The 19,841-nt window shown below is 43.1% G+C and overlaps 1 protein-coding gene and 1 long non-coding RNA gene across 10 annotated transcripts in view; one reads left to right on the forward strand and one right to left on the reverse strand.

Annotated features, from left to right (window-relative positions):
* LOC106577984 (serine/threonine-protein kinase Nek1) overlaps positions 1 to 4,744 on the forward strand; it is a 28,948-nt gene extending 24,204 nt beyond the window's left edge. For 4 of the 6 annotated variants that reach the window (XM_045701453.1, XM_045701455.1, XM_045701452.1 and 1 more), the window contains exons 7-14: positions 600 to 702; positions 958 to 1,049; positions 1,294 to 1,410; positions 2,489 to 2,550; positions 2,665 to 2,751; positions 2,917 to 2,971; positions 3,051 to 3,239; positions 3,373 to 4,744. In XM_045701453.1, coding sequence (XP_045557409.1) covers positions 600 to 702; positions 958 to 1,049; positions 1,294 to 1,410; positions 2,489 to 2,550; positions 2,665 to 2,751; positions 2,917 to 2,971; positions 3,051 to 3,239; positions 3,373 to 3,729 — 1,062 coding nt within the window. In that variant the 3' untranslated portion in view covers positions 3,730 to 4,744. The remainder of the gene's footprint in view (positions 1 to 599; positions 703 to 957; positions 1,050 to 1,293; positions 1,411 to 2,488; positions 2,551 to 2,664; positions 2,752 to 2,916; positions 2,972 to 3,050; positions 3,240 to 3,372) is intronic. The other 2 variants (XM_014156487.2, XM_045701454.1) reach the window with 2 other exon arrangements.
* A 4,955-nt stretch (positions 4,745 to 9,699) lies between these two features.
* LOC106577968 (uncharacterized) lies at positions 9,700 to 19,756 on the reverse strand. Of its 4 annotated transcripts, none has more exons than XR_006760507.1 (3): positions 18,617 to 19,756; positions 12,431 to 15,931; positions 9,700 to 10,228 (listed from the first exon to the last, which is right to left on the reverse strand). It is a non-coding gene; the product is annotated as an uncharacterized lncRNA (long non-coding RNA). The 4 variants fall into 4 exon arrangements; XR_001322249.2 differs by having other exon boundaries at positions 12,431 to 12,532; positions 18,617 to 19,750; XR_001322248.2 differs by lacking the exon at positions 18,617 to 19,756 and having other exon boundaries at positions 12,431 to 12,532; positions 15,249 to 16,311.
* Positions 19,757 to 19,841: the final 85 nt, after the last annotated feature.

Below are 19,841 nucleotides of genomic sequence, written 5' to 3' on the forward strand. Positions count from 1 at the left end.
GTCGTTTTCGTGACGAGACAGATTTTCGGGATGTCCCATGGTCTGACAAACACCGTTGTAGCTCGGTCACCTTCCACCACAGATACGGAAGACGGATGCGGATACGGAAGGCGGATGCTGTGGCTAGAGAACAGCCAATGGAGCGTTGTTTTTAGAATACGGAGGAGGTGGCGTGGTTTATCCAGGTTTATCCGTTCTGACGCAACAGTCGTTTTCGTGACGAGACAGATTTTCGGGATGTCCCATGGTCTGACAAACACCGTTGTAGCTCGGTCACCTTCCACCACAGATGCGGATGCGGATACGGAAGGCGGATGCTGTGGCTAGAGAATAGCCAATGGAGCGTTGTTTTTAGAATACGGAGGAGGCGGCGTGGTTTATCCTCTGGATGCGGAGGATTGAGAAGCGGAAATCTCTAGTTTAAAGTGACAGATTTTTATGTGGATTTTTTTTATGTTACTTAGATTGACGTATCAGTGCTTCAATAGACTCTAGGGGTTTAAATAAAGTTTGAAGGGAGACAGCTATGCCTAATTTACAAACCTTTATAAAGTAAAGTGTTTCGTTTTGATTGAGTAATGTGGTTTTTGCTTTAATAGCCCTCAGATTTAAAGGCCAGTGCTGGAGGCATTTTCTCTGAGGTTGAAACTCTCCTGCAGATAAATCACCCCCATGTTTTAAGCCACAAGAACTCTTTCCAAGGTAACTAATGTGTTTCCTTTTCAGTTTTGAGAGACAATGTTATGGGTGATTTCCCAGATAAAGATTACAACTCCATTGAGAATGCTTTCTAGTCCAGGACTAAACTTAATCTGTGTCTGAGACACCGTCCCAATATGTTTTTTTGCACAGTATCAAGATACCACAGTATCAACATAACATTTAAACAGAGGAGCTAGCATGCTTTAACATTATGTCCCACAACACTATATTCACACAAACTATGCATGATTACAGATGATACAAATTACTATGTAGTGACGGACCATTGTGACGGCGGAAATCTCGCACAGAAGATCAAAGAGGGGATCCCATTTTCAGAAGAGCAGGTTTCTGATGGAATAAAATATTGGTTGTGTTCCAGACTGAATACATTGCAGATGTCACATTGCCTCAACCAATGGTTGCATGCCAAGTCATCAACTCTGCAGTCAGGCATCAGATTGATATATCATATATTAGCTGATATGTTCACCCATCAAGGTGTTGTGAAATCTGTCAGGCTTCTGCAATGTAGTCAGCCTGGAACAAAGCCATTTCTATTTATGACATATCAAATTTATTTTGTTTTAGGCTAAACAAATTCTGGACTGCTTTACTTCTCAGATGATGGACTGGTTTGTCAAAATCTGCATGGCTCTGAAGCATGTCCATGAACTGGGCCTTCTTCACAGAGACCTGAGACCACAGGTACACACTGGTCTGCTAGGTGGTTCTCAACCCTCTCCTCAGCAACCGCCATATGTTCAATGTTTATGATCTACTCCAAAGATGGCAAACAGGTGTGCTAGTTCAGTTTACTACAACATTTAAATTACTCTCCGAGGGGAGGTTTGAGAACCACCATTGAACACCAATGTCATCAAGGCAAGGGTGGCTACTTTGAAGAATCTCAAATATAAAATATTTTTGGGTTACTACACGATTCCATGTGTGTTATTTCATAGTTTTGATGTCTTCACTATTATTATAGAATTTAGAAAATAGTAAAAATTAAGTAAAACCCTTGAATGAGTAGGTGTGTCAACACTTTTGACTGGTACTGTATGTTTATATAATATATTTTTTTACACATATTTAACCCTTTTTGGGGGGTAGGTAGAAAATTACCTCCATACTTCCATACATTTTTTTAACTGGTACACGTTACCTTTAGACGAGTCCCATAAAACGGAGAGCACCATCGTGTTTGTGAGAATCTCCCCTTTTCACAGTGGGGTCACATTAGTTTGTAGCCCAAACAGTTCGGACCCTACAAACAGAAGTTGGCACATCGACGGTACTAACTTCAGATGAGCCCATTGGGGCTAAATATGTATTTACATGTTTTTGTTATTTTTGAGTTAGTGGCTTCCACGCACCCCAGGGGCCAAATCTGTGTTGGCGCCATATCTATATCTTTCAAAATGTTTTGCTTAGCCGCCCACGCACCACTAGTATACAAAATATATACATCATTTTTTCCATATTAACACAGAAATAATGGTAAATTGTGTTTTGTGGTCGGAAACTAGTTACTTGACAACGTCCTAATATTTCTTAAGGATCAAAACAAGGGTTTCCAAATGATGACTCTTTGACCCCTGTTGGTGCTTTTAGGGTTATTCTGTACATATTCATCATCTTTTTGAAAAGACAAGGGTTAGAGTTATCCTGAATATAGCCTTTATGTGGGACAATTAACTGTATTTGTTATTTGATGTGATATAAATGGTTAATTAGCTGTTTTGTTTTCACTCAACTAAATATATATATTTTTCTTCACTAGAATATATTCCTCACAAAATTTGGGACACTTTGTTTGGGAGATTTCGGAAGAGTCAATGAAAAGTATGTTACCTTTTTTTTTTTTTTTACAATAATAAAGTGGTGAAAATGTATTTGAATACATAGATGTTACATCCTGTTAAATGATTGTCTGCTGATGAGTATCTCTCCTACCAGTGCTTCTCAATGTGGATCTTCAGACAATGGAATGATGGGTTATTTAGGCCCAGAGAGTCTGACTGGTGGAATTTATGACACCAAAAGGTACATTCCAAATAAAAACAAACAAAAATATATCAAAGGGGACCTGCAACCCTGTGATGTCATATGTTTGGCCAAAGCAAAAATAATATTTCCATAATGAACATTTGCCTCCAATGTGAAATCACCATGGAGAATAAATATAAATGCATTTTCCCTCCTTTGCAGTGATATTTGGTCCTTGGGATGTGTGCTGTATGAGTTGTGTATGCTTCAGAGTGCAGTAAGTAAATCCTCCATCTCCTTATTTGCCTCTTGCTAAAGCAACATGCAGTGTGATAGTAACAGTTCTTTCTTAACAGTTCACTGCAGCAAGCACAATCAAGCTCATTCCCAAAATACTGGGGGGTCCTTACCCATCTCTCCCAGAGAGTTTCTCACCTGAGCTCCATAAACTACTGTGTGACATCTTCCAACGAGACCCGACCGGTAGACCTTCAGCTGGTGAAATCCTGGCAGAACCCTTCATTATTAGTTTCCTCATAAAAAAGGTTTGCAATACATGATGATATGTTACAATTGTTTGTTTGTTCATTCATCCATCCATAAATTCCATTCTTCAATCAAATGATCTGTTTGTCTGTCCACCCATTCATCTATCTGTCTAAATTAATTTTCTTATAGAATGAAAAAACTGGAGGAGCTCCAGACAAATTTGAACAATCTGAGAACGCTGGCAGACGGCTTGGAGAGTGTGCACCAGGGCACCACCATAGGCAGTCTGACTGGAGGTGTTATTGGGGCAGCTGGAGGAATCACTTCCATAGTAGGCCTCATCCTGGCTCCCTTCACTCTTGGCGCCTCCCTGATCGTCACAGGGGTGGGAATTGGGGTGGCTGTCGCTGGTGGAGCCACAGCCGGAGTATCCAACATCACCAACATGGTCAATCAGTATACCGACCGCAAAGCCATCACGAACATCATCAAGGAGTTCCAGGAGAAGATGAACTCTTTGGTGACATCTCTACAAAACATCGCTGAGGGTTTGGAGACTTGCAGGATGAGTGGCTCCTTTACCACAGAAAGAGTCAGTTTAAATGCAGAGAAGCTAGCAAGTGCTGGGGCGAGGGTTGGGAGGGGCCTAGGAAGCATCCCGGAGCTTGTCCGATTGGTCCAAGTGGCCTCCATTGGCAAGGTGGCAGCCCAAACTGCAAGGGCTGTGCGTGTTGCAGAGATGGCAACAGGAATATTCTCTGCTTTCTTTGTAGCAGTTGATATCTTCTTCATCGCCATGGACGCAAAAGAGATCCACAACATACGACAGGCGAAGGCTGAGAAACAGTCTAGTGATAGCAGTAAGTTACACGTGATGGACACAGACTACGACTAAGCTGAACCCTGAATGTGAAGAACCAAAGGCTGAGGTCAAGTCAGAGACCATGAAGTTCATCCAGACGATCAGACATACAGCTGATCAGCTACAGGAGAGCCTGGACGAACTGAGGGACGTCATCTCATTCATTCCTAAGAGAGAGGACTGTCACTTAGACAATTGAAACTAAACTCAGTTGTAGTGATTGTAAAAGATGCAGAAACAAGAAATAGAGCAAATTGAGTCATTCATTGATACACAACTTCTCTGTAAAACACAGGTATAGGCAGTGTGACTTTGACACCCTGATAGGCCTTTAGGTTTTAATCGTGAGCAAAATCCCTTTTCTGTTCTTCAATTTTTGCAAAAATCAGCTATGATACGTAGGTTGTAGAAACATAAGTATATATCTCACAAATCAGCTATGATAAGTAGGTTGTAGAGACATAATTATACAGTATAGCTCTGCTTTTGTCACGTCCTGACCAGTAAAGGGGTTATTTGTTATTGTAGTTTGGTCAGGACGTGGCAGGGTGTGTTTGTTTTATGTGGTTCGGGCTATGTATTTAGGTAGAGGGGTGTTTGGTTTATGTGTTCCGGGATTTGTTAGTCTATGTTCTATGTTAGTGTATTTCTATGTTCTGTCTAGTCTATTGTATTTCTATGTTTAGGTAATTATTTTGGCCTTCAATTGGAGGCAGCTGTTCCTCGTTGCCTCTGATTGAAGGTCCTATATAGAAGGGTGTGTTTTGTATGGGGTTTGTGGGAAGTTGTTTTGCACTGCTAGGGTTAGCCTGCAAACTGTTATGTTGTCGTCCGTTTTCTTGTTTTTGTGAAGTGTTCGTGGTTATTTAAAATAAATGTAAAAATGAGCACTCAACCCACTGCGCCTTGGTCCACTCTTTACGACGACCGTGACAGCTTTAGTACTGAAGCTCTTTCCTTTCAGGTTATTACAGTTGACATGATTTGATCAGTACATTTTTTTTCTTACATTCCACTTTTATACAACCACCATCACCACTTCATGTAGGCTATTATTAGATTGAAACAACTGACACTTTTGTAGTTGTGTAATACACCTGATATAATATACTTATTTTGCTCACGGTGTATTACACAACTACAAAAGTGTCAGTTTCAATCTAATAATAGCCTACATGAAGTGGTGATGGTGGTTGTGTAAAAGTGGAGTTGTTGCAATAAAAGATGTAGTAATTTTTATGAAATTATCCTGGGTAAACAACATCTTATATAATCTATAAAAAATAACTTAACATAGCAACTTAACAAACATATTTTTTGTCCAACTTCTGCTGTGTCCATGATTGATAAATTAATAACTCATAAAACAGTATATCAATGAATCAGATAAACAGTTAAAAATATGAACTTCAATTCAACATCACCTAAAAAGTTGGAAAACGATGTGAAATGGATAAAAAAAATATGAATTATAAAGAGTGAGCTCCAAAAGTATTAGGAAAGGGCAACATTTGTTGTTGTTTTGGCTCTGTACTCAAGTCCTGTACTTTAACCTCAGTCATTTTATAATTTAAAGTACAGACTGACAGCTTTCATTTGAGGGCTTTTTCATCCATATCGGGTGAACCGTTTAGAAATTACAGCCATTTGTGTACATAGTTCCCCCCCATTTAACTTATACAGTACACAGTATGTACTATTAACGTTAACAGGGTATATTTCTAGCATTAACTTTTCTCAGCATGGCCCCCGTTTGACCCTGTCTTACACGCGAGTGGCATGTTAGTGACAGATCGGTATCTCAATGCATACTTTTGTCTAAATTACTATACATTCCAAGTGTGCAGATCCCCACAATCAACCTGATACCCGCAATAAACAATTGTGGGCAACCCTAAATCAATTACGGGCACGGTTGACCTCCACTCGTCCCTCCCGGCCTCATTCTTCTGGCCTCTTTTCATTTTCGGTGCGTCCTCGTAATAGCACACATGTAACTCAAGCCTGTCAAAGTGGATGGCCCTTGATAATGTCCCAATTTCAATATCTGGGTAATAATCAGATTTTCCAAAGGAGAAGAATGTCTCACCTGAGCTGCATGTTTGTCCATTTTACAACCAGCAGCATGAGAGAAGTTTGGATGTGATCTCTCTCCATGCTCACTCGTCGTGGACGGTCTTAGGACTCGAGCCGCACTCTTGCCGCCCGTACACAGGTCGCTGGCTCGGAGTCAGGTCTCAATTATAGGTGGTGAAGGACAGGGCCGTAGCAAACGCCATTGTCGCCATTACTTCATTTCGTTAGGGCAAATGAAGTCAAACTTCAAAGTGGAAATTCCAAACATTAGAAGCATTTTTTTTTTTAACTCAAATTAACTTCAAGTTTGCATTTCTGTCACGTCCTGACCAGTAGAGGGTGTAGTTGGGTCAGGACGTGGCAGAAGGGAGTGTGTGTTTTTTATTGTTTCATTGATTTTGGCCGTGTGACTTCCAATCAAGCACAGCTGTAGAGGGTTGTGGTTGATTGGGAGTCACACATAAGGAGCATGTTTTTCCTTTGGGTTTTGTGGGTAATTGTTTCTTGTTTAGTGTGTTTGCACCTGACAGGACTGTTGGCTGTCAGTTTCCTTGTTTTGTTTGTTATAGTGTTCTTTCTAATTAAATTGAAAGATGAATACTAACTCTGCTGCATTTTGGTCCATTCCTGAAGACAGCCCTTACAATTTCCTGCTTTGCTGGAAAATTCTCGTAACAAATGAGGGATCAAATTCAGATCCTACATCTGTAGATCAGTATTTGTATTATTTATTTTATACAGTCTTTTTGCTCATCTTTATCAAGGGATCCAATGATGTTTGGGGCACTGTTGGTTTAGCACTGGTAAAAGAGAACTGTAAAGATGAAACTGTCTTTGTGCTCAATATGAGCCGCTCTTAACTTTGAGCTTCACACCCCATACTTCCTACCTTCTCTAACATTTTCTCCTCTCCTCCTGTCACGTTCCAGACCTCAGCCTCATAGTCTCTCCTGACCCTGTAGTTGCCTCTGCTGGGGATGACATCATCCTTCCCTGTCATCTATCTCCTCAAATAAGTGCTGTTGTCATGGATATCAGGTGGTTTAAGGAGGGAGAATTCACTAACCCCCTGTATTTGTATAAGAGCAGAATGGGGGAAGAGGGGAAGGGCTATAAGGGCAGAGTGAGTCTGTTCACCAAAGAGCTGGAGAGAGGCAACATATCACTACGGTTGAAGAATGTCAAGGTGTCTGATATGGGACGCTACAATTGGCTGGCCAGCCACTTGGATTGGATCCAGGAACCAGCCGTTGTGTTACAAGCAATCAAACAGGGAAACGGTTCCAATCGTTTTTCCACTATTCATTTTTCCCTTAGGGGATTTTAGAAACACTTCAAATAAGGGCTGTGTTTCGTGTAGACTAACCCTGGCAGGACATTTTGATTTACAATGTAAATCTCTTTCGGACAAGGTGACTTATCAATATATTCGGCTCTATGATATCTCAGATTCAAAAACTGCTAACTAGCATCAAAGTAGACCTCATGCAAGATTACAACTCCCTGCAAGCTCCTGCATGTCATCTCTAGTCGGCACCTTTGCTAACAGGTATTGTGTCAATTTAAAACTTGCCCAAGACAGTTCAAAGATTACATTTTAAAGAAATGTTACCAATTTATTAGTACATTTAAGTAACATTAGATAGTTAATCCTGAGATTCTTACCTTTACCCCAATTTGAGTGTCGTCCAGATCGTCATGGCATTTGTAGTTGTTTATGATAGCCACATTAGCAGCTAATTAGAATTTCAATTGTTGGGGTAAATACATGCGAATACATCAATAAAAGTCACTTTGTTATCAAAACATCACGCCAGGGTCAGCCTACACGAAACACTGCCCTTATTTTATGTATCTAAAATCCCTGTGGGGAAAAATGTATGGTGGAATAACAATTGAAGCTATTTGCCTGTTTGATCGCTAGGTTTTCAGGGTATAATGACTCATACTGTGGTAGTCTATTGTCAGTGGTGTCAACCGTAAAATAAAGTCTTACCAAATTTAGACAGAATTGGGTAAACAGATCTGACTCGTCTTTGAGTCTTTCCTGAAGATGTTGACATGCTTAATCTTAGAGAAGCCAACAACTGACAGTAGATGTTTCAAATTAGGCAGTGCAAAATAATCAGAAGTTATGCAGGAACTTTTTGATCTAGATCAGCCTTGGCAGAGCCACATAAAATCAGTTTTGGAATATCTTCCTGATGTATATACAGTAATTCCATCCATTGTGAGCAGAGCAGGGCAGTATCCCCAGGATCTCCATGAGGAAGCACCATAAAGTGTTCATCCAGCTCAGCTGCAGCTCAGCTGCAGCTCAGAGAACTGGTACCCAGAGTCTCACATGCTGTGGACGGATCACAGTGGGAAGGAGATCACCTCAGCAGAGACAGAGACCCAAACAGAAGGAGGGGGGCGTCCTGTACTCCATCACCAGTCACATGAGAATAGGGATGGACCAACTGGAGGGGATCATCCTGTGTGGTAATGTCAAAGGACCGGGGAACCAAGATGGAGTCTGCATCACTGCAGATGACTGGTGAGTTTAGGCACTGCAATGTAGGGCCTAGGAGCCAAAAACAAGTGTAAAAAATGGAAACTATTGTAGATATGACATATGATCGACCTTGACTTTGGTTCCATATTTATGATCTAGATGTACTGCTGTGTACAGGGTTTTCTCTTTATTTTTTGTAGGGCCATTGCCACGTAGCATTAGATCCATACCCATGGGAACAACTGGGTCTAGGGAGAACTGAGCTTCAGTCAGATGTTAAAGTGATATATGACTCATGTCACTGCAGACTACAAAATTGGTCTAATATTAAAATGAGTCAATCATTCCAGGCCATGTGTCATGTAAATGTATGCCTCAATCCCAAATGAATGAACAGACTGTGGGTCAAGCAGCGTCGTAGGCAAGTATAACCCAGAACATGAAGCATGATTCCTAAACCAGGGAACATCACCAGGGGAACAAAAATGTTTCTAAAACCCAGTCATCAATCACGATCCAGTATATACACTGAACATAAATATAAACGCAACATGTAAAGTGTTAGACCCATGTTTCATGAGCTGAAATAAAAATACTTTTTCCATACGCACAAAAAGCTTATTTCGCTCAAATTCTGTGAACAAATCTGTTTACATCCCTGTTTGTGAGCATTATTTCAATTGACTGATTTCCTCATATGAACTGTAACTCTTTGAAATTGTTGCATGTTACATTTTTAAACTTACAGATTTAGGAAAATGTACCCAAAACTGAACTCTGACCCTATCTTGATACAGGCCCATATGAGGGAGGAAGTGCAGCTGCCAACACCAGAGTCTGAAGGGAGACATATCAACAGTAATTAAAACATGTAAGCATATTCTGCAAATGAGACACCTTAATTATGTCAATGTTACTTAGCTAATTCTGATTTCCCCCCTACATTCCTCTCTCAAGGGATTATGTTCTTTCTTGAGAAAATAAGAATAGTAACATGGCAACTTACATGGTACAGGTTATGAAAATCAATACAATGTAGTTAAAACCCTACATTTCCATGTAAACTACCTCCGTTGGGAAACTGAGTTTACACCCTTTATTCCTCAGGACATTATCACAATTTGAAAAAATAGAAATCAGAAACAAAAAATACAGATTGCTAGACACACGCCTCATCACATCAAATAGGACAGTCATCTATCTCTCTGGCATCTGGTACAGTCCACTGGGTCCACATCTTGTACAGTCCAGCCTTTCCATTCAGTTCATTGTTTGGCACCTCTTCAGTCACCACCGTCCATATGGCAACTGTAACGAGAGCGATAAGAACAAAGGCAAACACCATGATGTGCAGAGTCTCAGCTTGGCTCTCCCCTGGCCATCTAGTCCCTCGACGACTACCCTGTGCCATCCTGAAGTCCATCATCCCCCTGGTGGTATGGAACATTCCTGCAGTGGCTGGCGTGGAGCCACGTAGACCTCTATAGCTACTCAGACAGCGGTGAGGGTTGTCAGCAACACCTGGAACGGTCCAGTAAAACCATCTGCAACACAGGAGAATCAGCAGCACACAGCTGCTGTTTTTCCTGCTAGATCAACCATTGCATTGCCTTTGGAGACAGGATCAGAAGAGTTAGTATGTGCCAGACACTTACACACTGCTATTTCAGAGGGGAGAAGAATTGCTTTCAAGAGGTTATCAACCAGTTTCCATAGGCAATTGTTTTACCAGAGGACGTGAGGAACCCACACCATTTCCATAGAGTACCAAAATCATGCACAACCCCAAATGCATACCTGCGGTCAGTGTAGATTGTAACTGACTGGCCTTTAGCCAGGATACAAGCTCTTGTGAGTGCATACAGTTCTGCAGCCTGAGCTGAGAGGTGTGATTGCAATTTAGCACATTCAAGTGTGGTTGCAGCTGTTGTTATAGCATAGGAAACAAAGTGGTTCTCCTTTCTCATACAGTGGGGGGGAAAAGTATTTGATCCCCTGCTAATTTTGTACGTTTGCCCACTTACAAAGAAATGATCAGTCTATAATTGTAATACTAGGTTTATTTGAACAGTGAGAGACAGAATAACAACAAAAAAATCCAGAAAAACGCATGTCAAAAATGTTATAAAATGATTTGCATTTTAATGAGGGAAATAAGTATTTGACCCCTCTGCAAAACATGACTTAGTACTTGGTGGCAAAACCCTTGTTGGCAATCACAGAGGTCAGACGTTTCTTGTAGTTGGCCACCAGGTTTGCACACATCTCAGGAGGGATTTTGTCCCACTCCTCTTTGCAGATCTTCTCCAAGTCATTAAGGTTGAGGCTGACTCGAACCTTCAGCTCCCTCCACAGATTTTCTATGGGACTAAGGTCTGGAGACTGGCTAGTCCACTCCAAGACCTTAATGTGCTTCTTCTTGAGCCACTCCTTTGCTGCCGTGTGTTTTGGGTCATTGTCATGCTGGAATACCCATCCACGACCCATTTTCAATGCCCTGGCTGAGGGAAGGAGGTTCTCACCCAAGATTTGACGGTACATGGCCCCGTCCATCGTCCCTTTGATGCGGTGAAGTTGTCCTGTCCCCTTAGCAGAAAAACACCCCCAAAACATAATGTTTCCACCTCCATGTTTGACGGTGGAGATGGTGTTCTTGGGGTCATAGGCAGCATTCCTCCTCCTCCAAACATGGCGAGTTGAGTTGATGTCAAAGAGCTCCATTTTGGTCTCATCTGACCACAACACTTTCACCAGTTGTCCTCTGAGTCATTCAGATGTTCATTGGCAAACTTCAGATGGGCTCTCTCAGATATGTATTCTGAGCAGGGGGACCTTGCGGGCGCTGCAGGATTTCAGTCCTTCACGGTGTAGTGTGTTACCAATTGTTTTCTTGGTGACTATGGTCCCAGCTGCCTTGATATCATTGACAAGATCCTCCCGTGTAGTTCTGGGCTGATTCCTCACCGTTCTCATGATCATTGCAACTCCACGAGGTGAGATCTTGCATGGAGCCGCAGGCCGAGGGATATTGATAGTTCTTTTGTGTTTCTTCCATTTGCGAATAATCGCACCAAATGTTGTCACCTTCTCACCAAGCTGCTTGACGATGGTCTTGTAGCCCATTCCAGCCTTGTGTAGGTCTACAATCTTGTCCCTGACATCCTTGGAGAGCTCTTTAGTCTTGGCCATGGTGGAGAGTTTGATTGATTGAATCTGATTGCTTCTGTGGACAGGTGTCTTTTTTACAGGTAACAAGCTGCGGTTAGGAGCACTCCCTTTAAGAGTGTGCTCCTAATCTCAGCTCGTTACCTGTATAAATGACACCTGGGAGCCAGAAATCTTTCTGATTGAGAGGGGGTCAAAAACTTATTTCCCTCATTAAAATGCAAATCAATTTATAACATTTTTGACATGCGTTTTTCTGGATATTTTTGTTATTTTTCTGTCTCTCATTGTTCAAATAAATCTACCATTAAAATTATAGACTGATCCTTTCTTTGTCAGTGTGCAAATGTACAAAATCAGCAGGGGATCAAATACTTTTTCCCCCCACTGTACCTCTGAGCTGAACCATCCACAAATAGTTTCGAATCAGCATTTTGCAAAGGTGGCAGGGTAGCCTAGTGGTTAGAGCATTGGGCTAGTAACCGAAAGGTTGTAAGTTTAAATCCCTGATCTGACAAGGTACAATCTGTCGTTCTGCCCCTGAACAAGGAAGTTAACCCACTGTTCCTAGGCCGTCATTGAAAATAAGAATTTGTTCTTAACTGACTTGCCTAGTTAAATAAAATTAAAAAAAAGTTAAATCTGACCTTGGTTTTGATACAAGCTCTTTTCAGGGTCACATGAGACATATTAAGAAGCACATACTGATAGAGGAGCAGCCTTGCTGGAGTCAGATGAGCAGTCTTAGCCTGTAAGATGAGAGCATGAACAGTGTGAGGCACATGCACAGTTAGTTGACACATTGCAACAATGTCAGCACAAAACAGCACACTAGGCCTTTAGCAACACTATCTAATTGCTCAGAATGATCTCTGATTCCCCCCATGGTCCTGTGTCAACACAAACGAAATACAACCCCTTTTTTCATACACAAGCAGGTGAAAGGGTTTAGAATGGTCAGGGATCTCCAGACATGGAGAAGTAGTCATGAGATGTTTCAGTTTCGTCAGAGATTTAGGAAATTGTATTCAGGAAATTGTATTCAGGAAATTGTATCGTTACAGATTTAGGAAATTGTACCCAAAGCTGACCTCTGACCCTGATTCTATCTCAGCAGTCTCCCTGACTGTGTCGTTGATATTATAATCAATAATGTGGAGAGACAAGGTCAACCACCAATCAGGATTGTTACTTTATTAAAAATGTATTGATAAGGGAGCAAGTCACAATACACATACAACGTGAATAGAGTGAGACCTCACTGAGTGGCGTGAGCTTCTGGGTTATCAGAGGCTCACTATCAGAACAAAGATGGGTGTAACCTCCAGGGGGACGTGTTGTTCCAACCACTAACCCCACACATCCTGTGACAGCACTTGGCCTCCAGTATAAATAACTTGTTGTTTTGTTCAGTACTAAGAACATAAAAGGACATATATTGTTACTAGTCTCCACCTTGCTAAGTGGACCAAAAGGGACTTAATCCCTCCCCCTGGGCCAGAGGGTGGAGGAGTGCTGACAGAGAAACTGTGAAAGAATGTTATTGGTTCCTACAATCACGCCATCCCTTGGTTCATATTAGATACACATTCACATATAGAAACAATGTTCCCTTCTGACCTATTTTGCCATGTTCTCTTTCAGCTACTCTCCACAGCAACAGGGACATGTGATGAACAAGCCTGACTTCTCACCTCTCTGGGCCCCAGGTGACTGAGGTCAAAAAGACTGTGAGTGGTATCTGAGGAGGATGTGAAAGCAAACACTTTCACCCTCAATGAGCATAGTCAGGCAGCCACACCCTACTGTACCCTGCCATACCAGTCAGTGACATAATGTGGTGTCTGGTAACAGGCTGTGGGACAGACAGGATAGTTTGCACTCTCTCTGGACCCAGCTGCCTGCCATTGGGGGTGATATCACCCCCAAATACTTTACAGTTTGGGAGACAAGTTGCAACTTATTTTTTGATACTTTTTGGCAGTTCTCTGCCAGAAAGGTCAAAAGAGCTTGAGTATCAGTTTCACCCGCCTCAAGAGTTTCAGAGCACAATAACAAGTCATCAAAGTACTTTATTAGAGTGCTCCCCTCCGGGGTAATGAAGCCCTTCAAATGTTGTGCTAGTGCAGCTGAAGAAATTGCCGGGGACTCAGTGTAACTCTTTCCGAGGAACGTGAAAGCAAACCAGAACTGTGACTCTGGTTCAACGGGAATGCTAAAAAACACATTAGCCAGATCAATAACAGAACACCAATTAGCTGCGGCTGGGACTGCAGATAACAACGTAGTTGGATTGGGAACCACAGGGGCATGGGCAAAGACAGCATCATTAACTGGCCTTAAATCTTGAACAAAACACCATTCCCCTGAGGCTTTTCTTACAGGCAAGATAGGGGTATTACAAGGTGACTCTGGACACAGGACTAACCCTCCATGCTCTAGCAAAGAAGCATGTACCTGGGTAATACCAGCAATATCTTCTTTACTGAGTGGATACTGTGCTCTGGAGGGGTGCCTGGTGTCTTTAGCAGTCACCACAAGTGGCTCAGCCCCTTTCATTCGACCAAAATCATACTTGTCCCTTGCCCATAGGCAATCGGGGACCCCTCTCAAGAGGGGTGAGTCCTCATTCAAAAGCATGATGTTGCTGACAAATGAGGGCTGATGAGATGAAGTCCATGCACACCCCTGTCAACGGGCGTATCCCAAAGCGTTAATGTGCTGGGTGAATAGGTTGACCCATCTGGATGCATTTCCCAATCAACAGCATTCCCCAGCCCCTTCATCCAGCATCCGTCCACTCAACTCTGTGTGATTTAGCAAGGGACACATGAGGAGCACTGTCTTCGAACAAGTAGAGCTCCTTCTGTGCAGGGGTTAAATTAACCCCTAAAGCACAGACATTGCTGCTACAGTACAAGCCCTCAAACAGCACTGACTCTTCACCTATACTCTTGGAGAACCATTCCTTCTCATAGTGTAAATCTCTTGTCAATGGTGAGAAATTGGAAATGCAATGTAAGCCTGTCTCAGACATGAAACTGCCCTTGTGGCCCCAATTGGTTTTGGCCATTGAGAAAAGACGAGCAATATTGGGCACCTCATTGTTAACGTTCTACGCATAATACCAGTCACAGAACTCAGACATCAACATCAATTGCTCCTCCTCCTCCTCATGTATTACTGTCAGCCTAGTGGGCCCACACGTTATGTTAATTCCCAGCTTACATAGGATGTTTCTGCCCATTAGATTGAAAGGGCAGTGATCAGAGAAGAGGAATTGATGCTGACATTTCTCCTCACAAAAGGAGACTGGCAAGGGCATTGTTACGTGTTCCCTGAAGGGGAGACCCAATGCCCCAACAGTCTTGACTGTTTCACTAGACATGGGATGTTTTTTCATAGTCTTACAGTTCATCACAGACATTGCAGCCCCAGTATCAGCAAGAAAAATCATTGACTCACCATTGACGCAAGCCTCCACTGTTGGCTCAATTCGAGGAAGGGTGTGACTTTTTAAAAACAAATGCTCTGGTTGCTCTGACGATTCTAACACAACTGTCCCTGTCTCGCATTCATGTCAATATTCCTCCTCCTGTCCTGGCCTGGACCTGGATTGTACAAGGTCATCTGTGCCGATGCCCCGTCTGCCATTGCCCAGGCTGGCCTCTTCCCTGAGGGCCCCCATTGGGGTGGAGGCTGATAGGCAGGGGGATGCCACAGTCCTGGAGCTCCTGTTGGCCCATGTCCTCGCCGCCTCTTGGTCCACCCCTGCCTCGACCTCTTCCACCCGTCTGAACTCCAGTCTGAAATGCTTGAGGATATGGAGCTGAGATATTTCTGGATTGCCCATACGTGAAACTATTTCCCGGCTTAGTCTTACCCCCATGACCCTTCCCAGCCCCTGCTTTGGCTGGCCGCTGGCCTTGGTAGAAAGTTAGTTGAGCAGTTTGTTGCTTCTGGGTCTTCAGCTTCTCTTCCTTCTTCTTCTACGTCTTTTAGATCCACACAACATGGCTGCCAGAGCGCGTGTCCCGCCTCTCCTCTCTGGTGCCAACATCTTCTGTCGTCTGGTTCTGCTCGCTGGGGGAGGAGATGTCTTTGACCCCAACTGTGATGATGTGTCGCTGTCCACCTCTACTGCGGACCTGTTTGGGCCTCCCATTTGGGAAAAGGGGTTAATGCTCTTTCTTTCCTTCGCTCTGGCTCCCCCAGCAACTTCTCTCTTTTTTGACAGCTTTGTAGTTCCTCCCATCATATCTGCCAGGCCAGTGAGTAGTTTGGCCACCACATCTGGTGGCCACCACATCAGGGCTTCACCATGAAACATGGTGAAGCCCCAAAATTGCCCTCGCTAGAAGCCTGTGTTTCAGACATAAAGAAGTGGATGGCTGCAAACTTTCTACTTTTAAACTCGGACAAAACAGAGATGCTTGTTCTAGGTCCCAAGAAACAAAGAGATCTTCTGTTGAATCTGACAATTAATCTGGATGGTTGTACAGTCGTCTCAAATAAAACTGTGAAGGACCTCGGCGTTACTCTGGACCCTGATCTCTCTTTTGAAGAACATATCAAGACTGTTTCAAGGACAGCTTTCTTCCATCTACGTAACATTGCAAAAATCAGAAACTTTCTGTCCACAAACGATGCAGAAAAATTAATCCATGCTTTTGTTACTTCTAGGTTGGACTACTGCAATGCTCTACTTTCCGGCTACCTGGATAAAGCACTAAATAAACTTCAGTTAGTGCTAAATACGGCTAGTAGAATCCTGACTAGAACCAAAAAATGTGATCATATTACTCCAGTGTTAGCCTCCCTACACTGGCTTCCTGTTAAGGCAAGGGCTGATTTCAAGGTCTTACTGCTAACCTACAATGCATTACATGGGCTTGCTCCTACCTATCTTTCCGATTTGGTCCTGCCGTACATACCTACACGTACGCTACGGTCACAAGACGCAGGCCTCCTAATTGTCCCTAGAATTTCTAAGCAAACAGCTGGAGGCAGGGCTTTCTCCTATAGACCTCCATTTTTATGGAATAGTCTGCCTACCCATGTGAGAGATACAGACTCGGTCTCAACCTTTAAGTCTTTACTGAAGACTCATCTCTTCAGTGGGTCCTATGATTGAGTGTAGTCTGGCCCAGGAGTGTGAAGGTGAACGGAAAGGCTCTGGAGCAATGAACCGCCCTTGCTGTCTCTGCCTGGCCGGTTCCCCTCTCTCCACTGGGATTCTCTGCCTCTAACCCTATTACAGGGGCTGGGGTCACTGGCTAATTGGTGTTCTTCCATGCCGTCCCTAGGAGAGGTGCGTCACTTGAGTGGGTTGAGTCACTGACGTGGTCTTGGGTTGTGCCGTGGCGGAGATCTTTGTGGGCTATACTCGGCCTTGTCTCAGGACGGTAAGTTGGTGGTTGAAGATATCCCTCTAGTGGTGCAGGAAGGATATATCCCCACCCACTTTGCTGTGCTCTGGCAAAGTGGGTGGGGATATATCCTTCCTGTTTGGCCCTGTCCGGGGGTATCGTCGGATGGGGCTACAGTGTCTCCTGACCCCTCCTGTCTCAGCCTCCAGTATTTATGCTGCAGTAGTTTGTGTCGGGGGGCTAGGGTAAGTCTGTTATATCTGGAGTATTTCTCCTGTCTTATCCGGTGTCCTGTGTGAATTTAAGTATGCTCTCTCTAATTCTCTCTTTCGGAGGACCTGAGCCCTAGGACCATGCCTCAGGACTACCTGACATGATGACTCCTTGCTGTCCCCAGTCCACCTGGCCATGCTGCTGCTCCAGTTTCAACTGTTCTGCCTGCGGCTATGGAACCCTGACCTGTTCACCGGACGTGCTACCTGTCCCAGACCTGCTATTTTCAACTGTCTAGAGACAGCAGGAGCGGTAGAGATACTCTCAATGATCGGCTATGAAAAGCCAACTGACATTTACTCTTGAGATGCTGACTTGTTACACCCTCGACAACTGTGAATATTATTATTTGACCATGCTGGTCATTTATGAACATTTGAACATCTTGGCCATGTGCTGTTATAATCTCCACCCGGCACAGCCAGAAGAGGACTGGCCACCCCTCATAGCCTGGTTCCTCTCTAGGTTTCTTCCTAGGTTTTGGCCTTTCTAGGGAGTTTTTCCTAGCCACCGTGCTTCTACACCTGCATTGCTTGCTGTTTGGGGTTTTAGGCTGGGTTTCTGTACAGCACTTTGAGATATCAGCTGATGTAAGAAGGGCTATATAAATACATTTGATTTGATTTGATTACTGTATGCAGAATTCTTGACGCACAACCGAAAGGGCTGCCATATCCTGCCAGCACGCCCACAAGCGAGCCACTCGGGAGCAGAATGATGACGAGTGGAACAGGGAAAGGAATGAGATGGGAACAGAATTTTGTTGCAAGTTGGGGAGATGGGGCTAATAGCAGAACAATAGATTATTCAACCTTTACTAAAGACTTGTCTAATAGCTGAGCTAGGTGTGAAAAAAAACCTAACGACCAAGGGGTAGCTTGCTACTCAATGTAATACAGTCATGACTTTTCAAATAAGTTACCTTACACGTTATGTTGGCTGACAATTTATTAGCTACGCTGTCCTTTACGAACCGCATAGCATATTACAGCAGTATGTACCGGTATGTTTGCTAGCTACCTAACGTTAGTAGTTATACATCATACTTGCCAGTATATTAACTATAGGCTAACTAACTACCCAACGTTTATTGACTTCATTATTCTGGTCATTCTTAGCTTAGCTAAATGGTATATATAGTCGTTGTGCTTTCTCAATGGACATTAATGGAATTCCATAAAAAGTGTGTACCTTTTAATTTTACCACTACAATCTTCGTCGGACGAAACTGGAAAAAAAAAAAAACTTGTGTAGAAAGTAAACATCCGCACCTCGATGGTGTCAACTGTGCTTATGTCTGCATAAAGAAAAAGTACGGGAAAAAAGTATAACTTCGGACCATTTCTGGTCTAGCGAGCGATGACAAACGAGCTCGCTGGTCAGACTTACATAATTACAACGAGGGGAAACTCCTGATTAAAATGGTGCCCGTGTAACAGTTTTGCTTCCGTCCCTCTCCTCGCCTCGAACCAGAGACCCTCTGCACACATAGACAACAGCCACCCTCGAAGCATCGTTACCCATCGCTCCACAAAAGCCCCAGCTCTCAGTGACGTCACCGATTGAACCACTATTAGTGCGCACCCCACTAACTAGCTTGTCATTTCACACCGACTTGAAAAAAATACTAAATATAAACATTGCGAGATATTTGGAGAAATAGACAGACATGCCCATATTTCCCCCATAGGAAACAATGGGAAGACCGCAGAGTTCCAATATTATTTTTGTTATTTACATTTTGTTGTTTACATTTTAACTAATAAACAACTGAGCAGGTCTCATTGCCAACAATAGTGACGCAGGCATTGTGACGTTGAACAATAAGCTAGGAATAGAACGTCCAGAAGGCGAGTTGGTGCCACGGTGCCCAATACAACTAATAGGAGCTGGCAGGGGGAAAAATGCATGAAAATAAGGCCTGTTTTTTCGCGATTACTTCAAAACGACAGCAAGCAGCTGGGAAATATGGTGATAGTATGAAACTGGGCTCCACGGCGGATGGAATGAACATATTTTTATCCGAAAAGAACGTTACAAATGTAATGTGTCCAGCCTAATATCTACACAAATTTCAGAGCACTCTAGTCTGAGTGTATCAAAGCGCAAAATAATTAATTTATGAGCGCTCAACACTCTTTGAATATGGCCGTGTCAGTAAACTCGGGGGGAAAAAGCATAATCATTTTTTTTCCAGCATTACATTTACGCTATGGTTAACACGAACACTACCTTACCAGCTCTGATAGGGCGAGTAAAATGGTCAGAGTGGTCTCATTTGTGTCTGGAAGTAGCTAGCCAACGTTAGCTTGGGTGCGTCAAGAACGCTCAAATCAACCCTACTCTTCAGCCCAAACTTCCGGTGTGCTCTTTGAGTGCGAAACGGTCTGAATTTACAAACGAACCATTTCTCTCT

This window comes from Salmo salar, chromosome ssa18 (assembly GCF_905237065.1).
Source record: "Salmo salar chromosome ssa18, Ssal_v3.1, whole genome shotgun sequence".
In the NCBI taxonomy this organism is placed as follows: Eukaryota; Metazoa; Chordata; class Actinopteri; order Salmoniformes; family Salmonidae; genus Salmo; species Salmo salar.